This window comes from Castor canadensis, chromosome 6 (assembly GCF_047511655.1).
Source record: "Castor canadensis chromosome 6, mCasCan1.hap1v2, whole genome shotgun sequence".
Taxonomy (NCBI): domain Eukaryota; kingdom Metazoa; phylum Chordata; class Mammalia; order Rodentia; family Castoridae; genus Castor; species Castor canadensis.
In genome coordinates, this window is record NC_133391.1 from 10,324,649 (window position 1) to 10,337,746 (window position 13,098).

The 13,098-nt window shown below is 54.4% G+C and overlaps 1 protein-coding gene across 2 annotated transcripts; it reads right to left on the minus strand.

Annotated features, from left to right (window-relative positions):
• Positions 1-312: 312 nt before the first annotated feature.
• Positions 313-11,676, minus strand: Myl10 (myosin light chain 10). Of its 2 annotated transcripts, none has more exons than XM_020156394.2 (7): positions 11,632-11,676; positions 8,716-8,808; positions 8,494-8,569; positions 7,630-7,734; positions 3,081-3,159; positions 635-683; positions 313-542 (listed from the first exon to the last, which is right to left on the minus strand). In XM_020156394.2, exons 1-7 carry the CDS (start codon positions 11,632-11,634, stop codon positions 444-446), a joined length of 504 nt encoding a protein of 167 aa, XP_020011983.2. In that variant the 5' UTR covers positions 11,635-11,676; the 3' UTR covers positions 313-443. The 2 variants fall into 2 exon arrangements, with proteins under 2 accessions (XP_020011983.2, XP_073931403.1); XM_074075302.1 differs by having other exon boundaries at positions 635-686.
• Positions 11,677-13,098: the final 1,422 nt, after the last annotated feature.

Here is a 13,098-nt window from a genome sequence, read left to right on the forward strand (position 1 = left end):
TCTGGCCCCCACCCTCCACCATCTTCCTTCTTACAGTCCCGCCCGCCCATGGACGGAACTGGCTCATCCTGGAGCCCCCGGGGCTGGCGTAGGCTCTTGCACGCACTAGGTGCTCAATAAAAGTTTCACAAATGAAGGCTGGCCCTGTGGCCAGCTGGGGATCATTAAAACTGCCAATTAGTTCTAAACACCAGCTCATCAGGAACAGCTGAGCAAAGCCAGGGAACCAAAAGTTCTGGAAAAACCAACAGAAGAGGAATACTTCACTGTCTACCCAACCCGAGCATTAATCACGCAAACTCAGACCTCAGCATTATTTATTTATTGGTGCATCGGTCCTGACCCACAGGACAACAGGAGCCATTTTCCCTGTGCACCCCAGTTTCGGGAGTCCATGGGTGCCCCCATCAGGTCTGACTCTGAATGTGGAAAAAGAGCCACACCTAGTCCTTCTCCTCTCCATGCGTGATGACATAGCACAGGTTCCTGTAGTCCAAGTTGCCGTACACATCTGGTGGGAAAGCCGCAAACATCTGCTTGACCTAGAGGTGGGGGCAGGGAGTCAGGCTGGACCTGGGCAGATTAGGGGGCCCAGAATGGGATCCATGGTACCCCAAAAGCCCACACTACTTACCTCCTCCTCACTGAACCGGTCTGCCTGGGTCATGAGTTTCTCCTTGATGCTGCTTGTGGGGAGAAGTGGCCATGTCCAAGCGCACATGGACATGCAGATGCTGCAGGGGGAGGGGTGCTAGAGGATGGGGAAAGCCCTGACCCCAGGAGGGAGGGGAGCACTAACCTAAGGCTGGCACCTCCAGCCCTCCACAGTCTCTAAGCCCCAGCTGGAACCCAAACTCGTCTCCCAGCCTCAGGTGGAGACCAAATGGCATGACCTTGAGACCCCAGCATGACCTTGGGACCACTCAAGATTCCTGAAATGTGCTAATAATAAACCTTGGGGCCACTGAGGGGACTCTTTTGTCTCGTTCTTGATCTTGCTGCTTTCTTCAGCTTGATTTTTGCTGACATCTGTCCAGCATTTCACAGCCTACAAAATGTCATCCAAGGTCAAGGGCACAGGAAAGAGAAAGCCTGTCCAAGTCTGGGTCCTCTTGGATCTTGGCTCCTCACAGACCTGAGAAGTGAGTGACTATGATTCCCTTCTACTGGAAGGGAAACGAAGGCTTGGGAGAGTTTGTAACTTGACCGACATCCACAGCGAGGTGGTAGCAGCATGGGGTCTGTTCTTTAGCATCCAAAAGAGCAGCTATGCAGCCACCAGAGCTGCCTAGGGCCAGATGAGCAGCCAGAGGGGGGAGCTTAGTGTACCTTGGGGTCTGCCTGCAAGGGACCAAAATGCCCCCTGGAGCTTGGGGGGCCTTGCAGGGCTTAAGGGGACTCAGTGGGCAGGACTGAGCTCTGAGGGCTTAAGCCAAGCCCTATGCACCCAGAGTGGCTTCTGGCACCAGTGGCAGGCCCCACTAGGGACCGACACACATTTTCCATTATTTATGTTTCTGTGGGACACTCACAGTTTCCAGCTCCCCAGGCTGGGGACTTTTACAGACTCCGTTTCAACCAGAGCCTCATCTGTGGCCAGGCTGGCCAACAGTCACATCTCCCAGGTCCCATGGCTCAGGGTGATGACTTTTGCTCCCCAGTGGGCTCCTCCCAGCTCTGACCTCATACTGGTGGCTGAGGGGTTGGTCCAGCCCATGCTAGGGGGACGGGGTGGGGGCGGGGGGGGGGCGCGGGGAATGTACCCTCGGTGCTTCCCAGGGTCCCTCAAGGTGCAAGTGGACACCTCAGACCCCATGAGGGGTGGGGATGAAAAAAGGACGGGGTGCAGTCTGAAAGACCCTTGGTAATACTGCAGCACCCGAGGGAAGTTTGACACCATCCCCACACCTCCATTCTGCCCTGCCACCCTCCCTACCCCCACAGGTGGGGCCTTTGATGGGCAGGAAAGCCATCCTCAAAACCTGAATGTCTGAAGCCTTGTCATGGGTCACCAGCCTGTCCCTCAAAGGAATCTTGCCTGCCAGGGCCACCCAAGGCCTAGTGAGGAAGGGACAGCCTCGAGGGACAGCCACTACCCCACCCTGGTCCCTCTGTCCCAGTGGGAAAAGCTCCCATGTACATTAGGCCACCTCCCTGATGCCAGCCCACGGTCCTGTTGGACAGGTGTCCATGGCTACCTCCTCCTCCTCAGGTATCCCAACCTGAGCTGGTCACTCCACCAGCTCTGACTCCAGCCACTTAGGCTCTGGTTGGCATCTGGCTCTGTCCTTCCCCTCCCAACCGTGCTGGCTCTGGCTCTTTGCTGACCTGTCAGTTCTTCTCCATACCAACATCCACCAGCCTCTTGGGAGCTGCAACCCTCTCCTTCCCTTCTCCTCCTCCAGGGTGGCCTCCAGGTTGTTTCTGCCTGAATTCTTCTAAGTCTCCTCCATTCTCTTCAGGCAGACCCAGCATCCAGGGCTGGTGTATGAGCCACCCCACATAGGCCCCTGCCTACCTCACCTCCTCCAGCACCTTCCAGCTCACCAGCCAACACACGCCAAGCTCTAGGCTTCACCCTCTCTGTTCCCACATCTAGCATGCTGTTCCTGCCCTCAGATTAGGAAACCTATAGTCAACATTCAAGGCCTCCCTCCCCTAGTAGAATGGCTGAAGTGGTACAGCACCTGCCTAGCAAGCATAAGACCTGGAGTTCAAATCCCAGTACTGCCAAAGGGAAAAAAAAAAAAAAAGAAATACCCTGAATCTTGGGGCTGATGGAGTGGCTCGAGTGGTAGAGCACTTGCCTAGCAAGTGTGAAGCCCCAGTACTGGAGAGGAAAAAAAGATACTTCAAGGCTTCTCTCCATCCCCACCACCACTGGGAAGCCCTCCCTGAGTGACGCCATCAGGAGGGACTGGGCTGGGCTGGACAGTGTCCTCCTGGCTACTGGCCAGATGCTGCCTGACTTGGCTGAGTTCCAAATGGAACTGATGCCCACCCTGACCCACCCCAGATCATTTTTCCTCTGAGACTTTGGCCTAGGGAGGGGAAAACCCCAAGGGGGATGAGGAACTTACAAGTCGGCCTTGACGAAGCCTTTCCCTTCAGTGTCAAACACCTTGAAAGCATGGAGAATGGTCTCCTCTGGGTCAGTACCTGGATACAACACACACAAGGCAGGGAGAGTGGCACAGTGGAGAGACCCCTCATAGACAGGTGCCAGGCTGGGCAAGGACTGGTGGTACAGGTGGGTCCCATGGCCCCCCAACTCCCACTACACAGTGACGGCTGAGCCCACTTGAGGCAAGAGCAGGGAGGTTTCAGAGAAACAAGTGAGTAATAACAGACAAGGGCTCTGCCTACATCCAGTTGTGGACAACCGGCCCCACTGTACATGGGCTCCCCACCAAGCATTTGCTACGTACTTAATCCTACTGACAATTCTCCCTGTTATACAGTTGGAGAAACTGAGGCTCAGAGAGGTGAAAGGACTTGTCTGAAGTCTCCAGGTTGATCCTGCTGAATGAGCAGGGTAGTTCTGGGCTCACTCATTGCCAAAGCTATGCACTCAATCTGTAAGCAGTGGCAAAAAATCTTTGCACTTGAGAGTCGGGACTGGGGCCCAGGCAGAGCCATTGGAGGCATCTCTAAGATTGTCCCATCCAGAGGTAGGCCAACAGGCCAGGTGAAATCACAGCCAGAGCAGGTCTGCTTCTAACACCTTCATGACTTCGGGGGAAGGTGTCATTTAGAGGAAATGATTCTGAGCCCAGAGCAATAGTGCACACTTGTAATCCCGGCTTTGCAGAAGCATAGGTAAGAGGATTGCAGTCAGAGGCCAGCCCCAGGCAAAAACACGACACTCTACCTGAAAAATAACTAAAGCAAAAAAGACTAGAATCATGGCTCAAGTGGTAGAGCACCTGCCAGCAAGTGTGAGGCCCTGAGTTCAAACCCCAGTACCACCATGGGGTTAGGGGGAGAAGGACGAAGAGGAGAAAGAAGAAAGAAAGAGGAAGAGGAGGAGAGGAAGAGCTGTTTCTGCTGCCCACAATGGGCCTGAAGCTCCCTCATTGCAGTGATGGGGAAACTGAGGCTGAGAGGGAGGAAAAGGGCTCACCCAAGGCCTCACAGTCTGTGTGAATGATGGCAGATGACCTGACAATCCTCACCCAGACCTCTTTCACTATCACGCTGCCCTGCCGGGCTCACTGATGGGGAAAACCCAAGAGCCCTGCGGACCCAGGAAGCTCCTTCCTTTCTTCCAGGCTTCGCCATGTCACGGGGATGGGGACATTTTCTGCCAGCCTTACAGGACCAGGGGCTGGTGCATCACTCACAGCTGGATTTTGACAACCGTCAATGGATCAGAACTGCAAATCCAGCTGAGGGCTTGGTGCCAAGCTCCCACCTACACTTTACCAACCATGAACACTTTGTGCAGTAGAAACAATGTCCCAACTTGTCACACTCAGGGCACCCAGATTCTGCCAAGCAGACCAGGTCTGGGGTCTGTCTCTTCTCTATCACATTGGGTCAGGGGCCTCTGTGTCCCCCCATCAGTCTGGGTCAGGACCACCTGTGTCCCTTCTCCTGGAAGGCAGAGCAGTGGCTTCCTCCTGGAAGGCACCAAGATGCCTGTGTAGCTTGGCCAGAGACTCAGGCCAGGTCTGGATGGGAGAAGTCCCCAGGGCCTCCCAAGTCAGCCAAGCAGCAGGAAGGGGAGTCTGGAGTGGTCACAGGCTCATAGTGTGGGCAGGATGGCTTCTCTGCCTCTGAGGCCACAGCCCCCTTGGTTTCGTCAATTAGCTGGAAATTCTAATGTCTTTGAAGAGGCCTTGAGCTGGGGGCCCGTTTGGGGCTGGCTTCAGCCCACTCCTGAAGACCAGACCCTGGCCTTCCTTAGCTCAGGCCCAACCACTGGACTGTCACCTCCTCTGGGCCAGCCACTCCCTGCATGGATGCTGGGTGCACTGTCCTCCCTGCCTCCTCCCCAGGGAGGGCCTCTGCTCTGGAGCCTGGAGTCTCATAAAATGTGCAGCAGAATAGCCACTTCCCATCTCTGGAGCTACCATATCAATGTCCCTCCATCCCAATTAGTGGGACAAACACAGTGCCCGCCCCAGCCCCTGGCCCTCCCAGCTGCCAGCCTCTTCACCAGCCTCTCACGCAAGCTCAGCCACGTTTGCATGACAGACTTGTGGACCCCCAGCTCAGCACCCCTGCAAAGGCGAGAAAAAGCCAAAACCCTGCAGTCCCTACCAGACCCTGGGTCACTGCCCCGTGTCAGCCACAGACTGACGGAAGCCTCACCCTCTATCTCCCCATGTGCAAAACAGGCCGTGGCCATCAGAAACTAAAAGAGCACCCCCAACTTCCCATGAATGCCCCAAAAGGTTTCTCTAAACTGCTCACCCCTAGTGCACACTCTGCACCAGTGCAGGAGGTGCCTTTGTCTACCAGGTCAGGCCCCCGGGCTGTCCACCCCAGCCACCCACGGGTCACTTCCCCCAGGCCTCCCCTCTAGCCTGTGACAACTTTCCCTCAGTTACATCCCTCTGGATCAAAGATGGAGGCCAACTCTCGGATCTGCTCTGTTTTGAGCTGGAAGTTACAGTCACACTTTTGTGTCTTGTGCCATGTTTACCCTGGCCCAACCTCCTGGACTTCTGAGCTCCCCCGGAGTTTGGCCACAGGCCTGGGAACAATCCCTAGCAGCTGCCCAGAGAAGGGCCCCATGGTGCTCCCCTCTCAGTTGCATGGCTCCAAGTTCAAAGCCTGCCTCAGAGGAGGCCTCCCCAGCTTCCTTGTCCTCATTTCTTTCTTTCTTCCTTTTTTTTTTTCTTTTGCAGTACTGGGATTTAAACTCAGGGCCTACACCTTGAGCCACTCCACCAGTCCTTTTTTTAGTATGGTTTTTTTTAATGTTTTGGTTTTTGTTTTTTTTGAAATAGGGTCTCATGAACTATTTGCCTGGGTTGGCTTTGAACCTCGATCCTCCTTCTCTCTGCCTCCTGAGTAGCTGTCACCCCGCCCCTTGTGTCCTCATTTCTTACCCCCAGGTCAATCATGGATCTCCTCCGAGCTCCAGGATCAGCCAGAACACTGTGTGGAAGTCGCTCTACTCTCTGGCCAATTATCGCCAGTAAGAGTATGAGTTTTTTCACCCTGTAGAATTAGATAGAATCACCCTGTGGTGGATTGAGTGGTGGCCACAAGAGCATGGTGGTGTGTCACCTTATTTGGGAAAATAGACTACAGATGCAAAGTAAGAATCTTGAGGTCACCCTGAATAAATCCAGTGACAAGTGTCCTTATAAGAGGACACTGGTGGCTTACACCTATAATCCTAGCTACTTGGGAGGCTGAGATTAGGAGGATCATGGTTCGAGGCCAGCCCAGGCAAAGAGTGCACACAAGACCCCATCTCAAAAATAACCAGAGCAAAATGGACTGGAGGCAGTGGAATGCCTGCTTTGCAAGCACAAAGCCCTGAGTTCAAACCCCAGTTCCCCCTCACAAAAAAAATAGGGAGGCAGAGCGAGACATGGGTGGTTCATGCCTGTAATCCTAGTTCCCCAGGAGGCAGAGGTAGGAGGATCATGGTTCTAGGCAAAAGCTACCTGGAAAACAATTGTTTGGGAAGATTGTTTCGAGCCACCACGTTTGCGTATTTCTTACAGCAGCCTCAGGGATCTAATACAACCCCCATTTACAGACAAAAACTGAAGACCCTATCTGCAAAACAAACGAGAACAAAAAAAAGCAAAAGGACTGTGAGCATGGCACAAGTGGTAGAGCACCTGCCCAGCAAGCGCACAGCCCCAAACTCAAACTCCAGCACTGCAAAGAAATAATAATTTTTAAAATGAAGTACAGAAAGCAAAGCAGCCCACCCCAGGTCACCTTTAGGGTCAGTAGGAGTCAGGTCTTGACCTAGACTTAGCTGAGGCCAAGGGCAGCATTGGGCAGGGGCAACCTGAGGGTGGAGATGACAGTGCTCACCTCCTGGGCAGCCACAGCCTAAGGGATGTCATTACAGGGTAGCTGCCAGGACCTCTAGACAAAGAGGAAAAAGATGATCCCTCCCCCTGCCAGGGCCCAGTACACTCTCAGGAGGGTGTAGCGGGTAGAGCTGGGGCCAGGTTGGGGCACCACCCCTGCTGGTTTTTGCTGGAGCACCTGGAGCAGGTGTCACATCTCTGAGCCTCTCCTCTGATTCCTCATTGATGAAAACAGCTCCCTTATCCTTTCCCTGGAGCTACAGCAACTTTAGAATAACCTGTCCAGCACTAGGATGGACCACAGTCACTCTCAGAAGCCCCTTCTCCCACCCTTCGGTTTGTCCCGTTACAAGGAGCTGGAGGCAGAATGGAGGGTGTAGAGGGTAAAACTGTCATGACGGTGGACAAAACGGCTTACAAGGCAGTGTCGTTACACTGGACTCACTGTGTGATGCAGAGGTGGAAACTGAGGCAGGACTCAGGTGGTGTGTGCACCCAGGAGCTGGTCTCTGAGACCATAGTGTGTTCCCACTTGTGGTTACATAAGTGTCAAGGGTGGCAGGGAAGGAGGGGGACATATCAACTGCCAGTCCCTCCCCAGCTCCCCTGGAGTCTCACTCACCCTTGAGTTTCTCCCCAAACATGGTGAGGAAGACGGTGAAATTGATGGGCCCAGGGGCCTCCTTTACCATGGCCTCCAGCTCCTCATTCTTGACATTGATACGGCCTGGGGGAGGGAAGAGGTAGGGAGGCAGGAGACTATGGGACCCTTGGGACTCCCGGAGCAGGCAGCCACAGAGGGTCCTACAACATCATCTAGCTGTGTCTTCCAGCTGTTGGGGGCCCTTAGTGAACATTCAGCCCACAACCTTCACGAGGCTGCACCCCACCCCCCCAACCTCACCCCTGCCTCCACCTCAGCCTCCCTGGGAAGAAGAGTGGGTCACTCATTATTCCCCTTTTGCAGATAAAGAAACTGAGACACAAAGAAGAGGAAGTGGAGGGACACAGGGGAACTCAAGGTTCATGCACCCCTCAGGATGGGGACTTTGGGATTGCTCATGGTCCAAGTGGGCACTCAGGTCACTGGAGGCGCCAGGCTCAGCCAGAGACCAGTTGGTTATGCCTCTTCGCCTACCAAAGCCCCATCGGTGCCATAAGACCCCTCTCTGCACCCGTAGAGAATTGACCTCCCCAAGTTCTCCCCAATTCTCACTCTCTGGACCTCTCTCTACCCCCGGGCCTTTGCACAAGCCTCTCCTGCCCCTAAAATGCCCTTCCCTTTCTACTGAGCCCACCTCTCACACCCAGGGACCTTCCTGATATTTCAGACAGTTCCCGCAAAACTTCTGCACCCCTCAACTCCTGAGCTCCTCACTCACTGCCAGTGCCTGGACCCACCCCAGCTGCCAGCGCTTGCTAGGTGACCTGGGCTTGGCTCCACCCCAAGCCCCAAGCTTCCTCAACTGCTTCTTGTATCACCCACCAAGTGCAGCAAAGGTGTCCCTCAGGTCTTCCTTGTCGATGAAGCCATCCCGGTTCTGGTCCATGATGGTAAAGGCCTGGTGGAGACACTGGCCCTGAGCGTCCTGCCCAGCCCAACTGCCCTGGCACCATCCCCCGAGGACAGCAAGTCACATCTCCAGGTGCAATGGGTGTCCTGAGCATTCCTTTAATCACCCCAGGGCCTCTGGGCCTATTGACCAACCTCCTTGAACTCCTGAATCTGGGACTGATCGAACATGGAGAAGACATTGGAGCTGGCTCCACCTTCTGCTCTCTTCCTGGCTCTTCTGGGTGCCTGCAGGGACCAGGTGAGGCCTTGTAGCCACTCGTTCTATAGAAGGTCAGAGCCCACCCCACCCCAGCCAAGCCTCATCCCCCAGAGCATCATGGTACTAGGTGACATCACCCAGCCTCTGGTGCCCACAGCAGCCAGACAGCTCTCAGTGCAGCCTTGCAGAAAAGCAGGTTGCTTCCCAGCCTGGGGAGCGCCCACTGCACAGGGCAGGGCAGCTGTTCCTGGCCCAGCTACCACACCACACCCAGAACTCCAGAAGAGGGTGGTAACACCAGCATTGTGACTCGGAAGGAGTACTTTCTTGTCCTCAGCCCCCAACCCATGTGAAGCCCGTGGTCCCCTCCCCCACTGCCCTCCATTCAGAGGCTAAAAGCTTCCCAAAGTGTTCCCAGTATAATGTTTGATTCCCTTGAGATCTGCCTCTTGCCAGGCACCAGTGCTCACACCTATAATCCTAGCTACTCAGGAGGCAGCAATCGGGAGGATCAGCCCTGACAACAAAAGCGAAACCCTATCTCAAAAATACTCAACATGGAAAACGGCTGGTGGACTGGCTCAAGTGGTGGAACACCTGCCTAGCAAGTGTGAGGACCTGAGTTCAAACCTCAGTACTTCAGAAAACAAATAAAGATTGGCTCCTCACTGATCTTTCAAAACTTGTCCTCTCTCCCACCTACCTGGTCTCCTACTCACCCCAAACCCTCTTTCAGCTGCTTTATCCCAGCATCTGCTCCTGCCACCCCCATGCCCTGAATGCCTGCTGGCCTCCCATACTCCCGGCTACCCTGCCTCCTCTAGGAAGCCTTCCCTGACCCCCAGGCCATTCTTCTAGACTATTAGCCCCATAGCATATAGCACACTGCCGTGCCACTCCTCTCCGTGTCTGTCTCCCCTTACTGAGCAGAGACTTAAGGGTGAGACCCATTCTGATCTCTCCTGCCCCACCCTGACCTGGCTCAGAGTGGCCATCTGTGATCCAGAACTCAGATCCCACCTACACAGCAGGCAGAGCAGCGACCACCCACATGGAGCCATGCCAGGGTCTCTGGCTGGCCTTCCTGCCTCCTGGTGTCTCTTTCAGGATGTCCTGGTTCCTTGGGAGCCAATCACTAGACATGTGCTCAAATCTCTGTGTCCCCAGGACCCCGTGAGGGGACCATTCCCCTAGCAGTCATCATTCCAGCCCCGTCAGGTCAGTGAGTCTTTGATGGGTGAGGGGGGAGGAGAGAAAGGTCTGAGCTCTGGCCCCTAGCCCAGCAGGCATCGCACTCCCTGACAAGCCCCGTTTGTCCCCCTAGCATGGGCTTCCCCTGCCTCCCCACCCCCATTCCAGTGCCTGTGTGGTCTCCCTGCCCCACCCCACCTCACCCCACTTCCCTGAGGCTCCTGAGTCCACGTAAGGAGCAACAGCACCCAGCCAACTTATAATTAGTTTTCCCTGGGTTCTTTGTCTCCACTAATCCTTTGAAAGGGGGCTGGCAGGACGGCCTCGACATTAAGATGCTGTAAAAAGCCCTGTAATATTTATAAATCCCTTCAGACATCATAAAGAAAAGAACTTCCCTACAGACTTCATCTCACATAATTGCATATACATTTCCCTCTGATTAATAAAAAATGATCACTTCCGTCTGAGAGAGATTCTGGTCTTTTTCAGACCTGCCCTGAGCTCACCCCGCCACTGCCACCCTGCCATGGTCCAGAGAGGGCTTGTTTTGTCTAGCTAAAAGAAATGACCTGAGACCAAAGCCCTGGCCAGGCACCGAACTCCCTCCCAGCCAGGGCCCTTTGCAACCAGCTGCCTTGCAAATTCCTGTTTGGAACCAACCCCTTAAAACATATGGGTCACCTGGAAGGAACATTCTAGGAAAGTAGGAGTCCCACCAGATCAGAGTTTTAACCCTGGTTTTGCTGCTTGCAGCAGTGTTAAAAAAATGCACGTAACTTCTCTGAGCCTCAATTTATAAAACCTGCCTCCATCATTAGGACGTTAGACACCTGCTGACCTCGAGACAGACCTTGTGTCCAGACTCCAGGACCCAGCGCTGTATCAGGCCCCATCCTTGTTGGCCTGGAGACAGGCCATCAATAAAGGATGACAGGTGGTAAGTCTGAGTTCTCAGGCCAAGAACAACTAATGAGGGCGGGCAAGACACACACACACACACACAGCAAGACTGAGACCACAGGGGACCCCAGGGATGGAGCACAGGGACAGGGAAGAACCGTGGGCTGCCTGAAGGACAAAGCCAAGGACGAATAGGAGGACCCCACAGATACGCTGGCTGGGACACTGACCCCCACCTAGGACAGGAATAATGTCCTCCCAGCATGATCAGATCCCTAGATTCACTCTGAAGCTCTAAGCCTGCCTCACTCATCTCCCCCAACCCTTCTCTCCTTCCTCATTCCCCTCACTTTCACCTCAGCAACCCACACCAAGTCCAAGAAAGAAAAACAGAAACCCAACCCATAAGGATGGGCTGGCCACCCATTAGAGACAGCCCAAGGGTGAGCCAAGCCCAGGCTTTGAAGCCTTGAGTTCAGATGAGGTCATATCAGGGACATCAGGTCAGGGTCAAGGATATCAGGGAAAGGAACGAGGTCAAGGTCAGGGTGAATTCAGGCATGAGATGAAGGTTAGAATCACAGATGAAGTCAAGGTCATGGACTGAGTGAGATCAGAGTCAAGGAATAAGGTCAGGATTGAGGTTAGGTCAGGAAGGTAACCCCGAGGTCAGCAGAGAGGGCACCAAAGCCCCCTGGGGAGGGCAAAGGTGCAGGGGTGTAGCCCCGCCGGGAGGCAGAGTGGCCTCAGCCTACCATGGTCTGGAGTGCTCTTTCGCTGCACAGCAGGACTGGGGATGGCTGGAGATGGCTCTTTAAATAGTGCTCCTCCCAGGGCCTGGGCCCCACTCCACATCCAGACGACAGTTTGGAAGGGGACCAAGGACAGGATGGAGGCCTTGCTGCCAGGCATCTCCCTGGGGCCATTGGGAGTGTGTGGGGTTGTGTGATCTTTGGGCAAAACCCACGGATCTAAAGGCTACCTAAGCCCCAAGGACCTCCAAAAGCACTGGGCCAACTGCGCTCAGTGCCAAGGGACCAAGGCACAGGAAGGGACGTGCAGCAAGTCGAGGCCTGAGAGCAGTGGGAAGACTTGGCCTTGGGCCAGGGAGGGTCAAGAGCGCTCCCTGTAACAAAGCCATCCTGGCTGGCTGGAGACGCAGAGAGTGAACTTGACCGTACCCTGGAAGCTGTGGGGTTCCAGGGAGATGCCATCCTCAAGTGGGCTCAGTCCTCTCCTAGGAATGATGCCTGGCTCACAGGGTCCCCTCCCCAATACGACTACAGACCCAGACCCTGGGTATCTGCTGTGGATTTGTTCCAGGAGCACCTGGCAGGTGCTCAGATTCCTTGTATAAATGGCACAGTGTTTAAGTAGAACCCACGCACCTCCCCCCAGGTACTGCAAATGATCTCCTAGCTTCCTTATAATCCCGGACACAATGTAAACACTGTGTAAATAGTTGTTACACTGGACTATTTGGAAATAATGACAAGAAAAATTCTCTATGTGTTTATTCCAGATACAATTATTTCCCCAATATTTTCTATCTGTAGTTGGTCCATCCTAGGATACAGAATCCGGGGGACGGGGAGGATCGACTGCTTTGCTCTGTGATTGGCAGTGCCACCTTACCCACTCCAGCCTGGTGGCCCCCTTCAGACTTGAAAATGGACAAGATGAGGCTGGGTGTGGTGGTGCATGCCTGTGATCCCAGCATTCAGGAAGCTGAGACAAGACAATCAAAAAAGTTCAAGGCCAGCCTGGGCTACATAGCCACATCCTCTCTCAAAAAACAAACAAAATGCACAAGGGGTTGAAAAAGCAAAGAGAAAAAAAAAGAAAAAAGAAAAATGAAGGTGACTCTGAAGGAGAATTGAAAAAAACAGACCCCAGTGGCACAACACCCCCCACACCCAAGATGACCCAGCCAAAAATTCTCCAGCAGGCTTGCTAAACAGAGCCCACACCTGCCCCCAGCAGGCTCTGGTGTGTCCAGTGTGGCCCCGATGGCCCCTGCCTGGCCTCAAAGGCGGCCTGTGTCCATCTGGCCAAGTCGGCTGTTTCATGGGGACATCACATCTGATCTGCTGCCAGGGCCGGAGGGCTGGGCTCAGGCTGTGAGGCCACTGGTCCCCAGGAGCTGGAGAGCTTAACTGTCCCCGGAGCTGGCCTGAGGGCTCCAGGCCCAGGGGAGAAGGAATGTGATACTAGGAGAGTAG

Excerpts from the sequence above, each read along its gene's own strand:
- Myl10 (XM_074075302.1), bottom strand. Across the intron at positions 3,160-7,629 it reads GTTTGGGGAGAAACTCAAGG|GTACTGACCCAGAGGAGACC; the intron begins GTGAGTGAGACT and ends TGTTGTATCCAG. Across the intron at positions 687-3,080 it reads GGCTTCGTCAAGGCCGACTT|CAGCATCAAGGAGAAACTCA; the intron begins GTAAGTTCCTCA and ends TCTCCCCACAAG.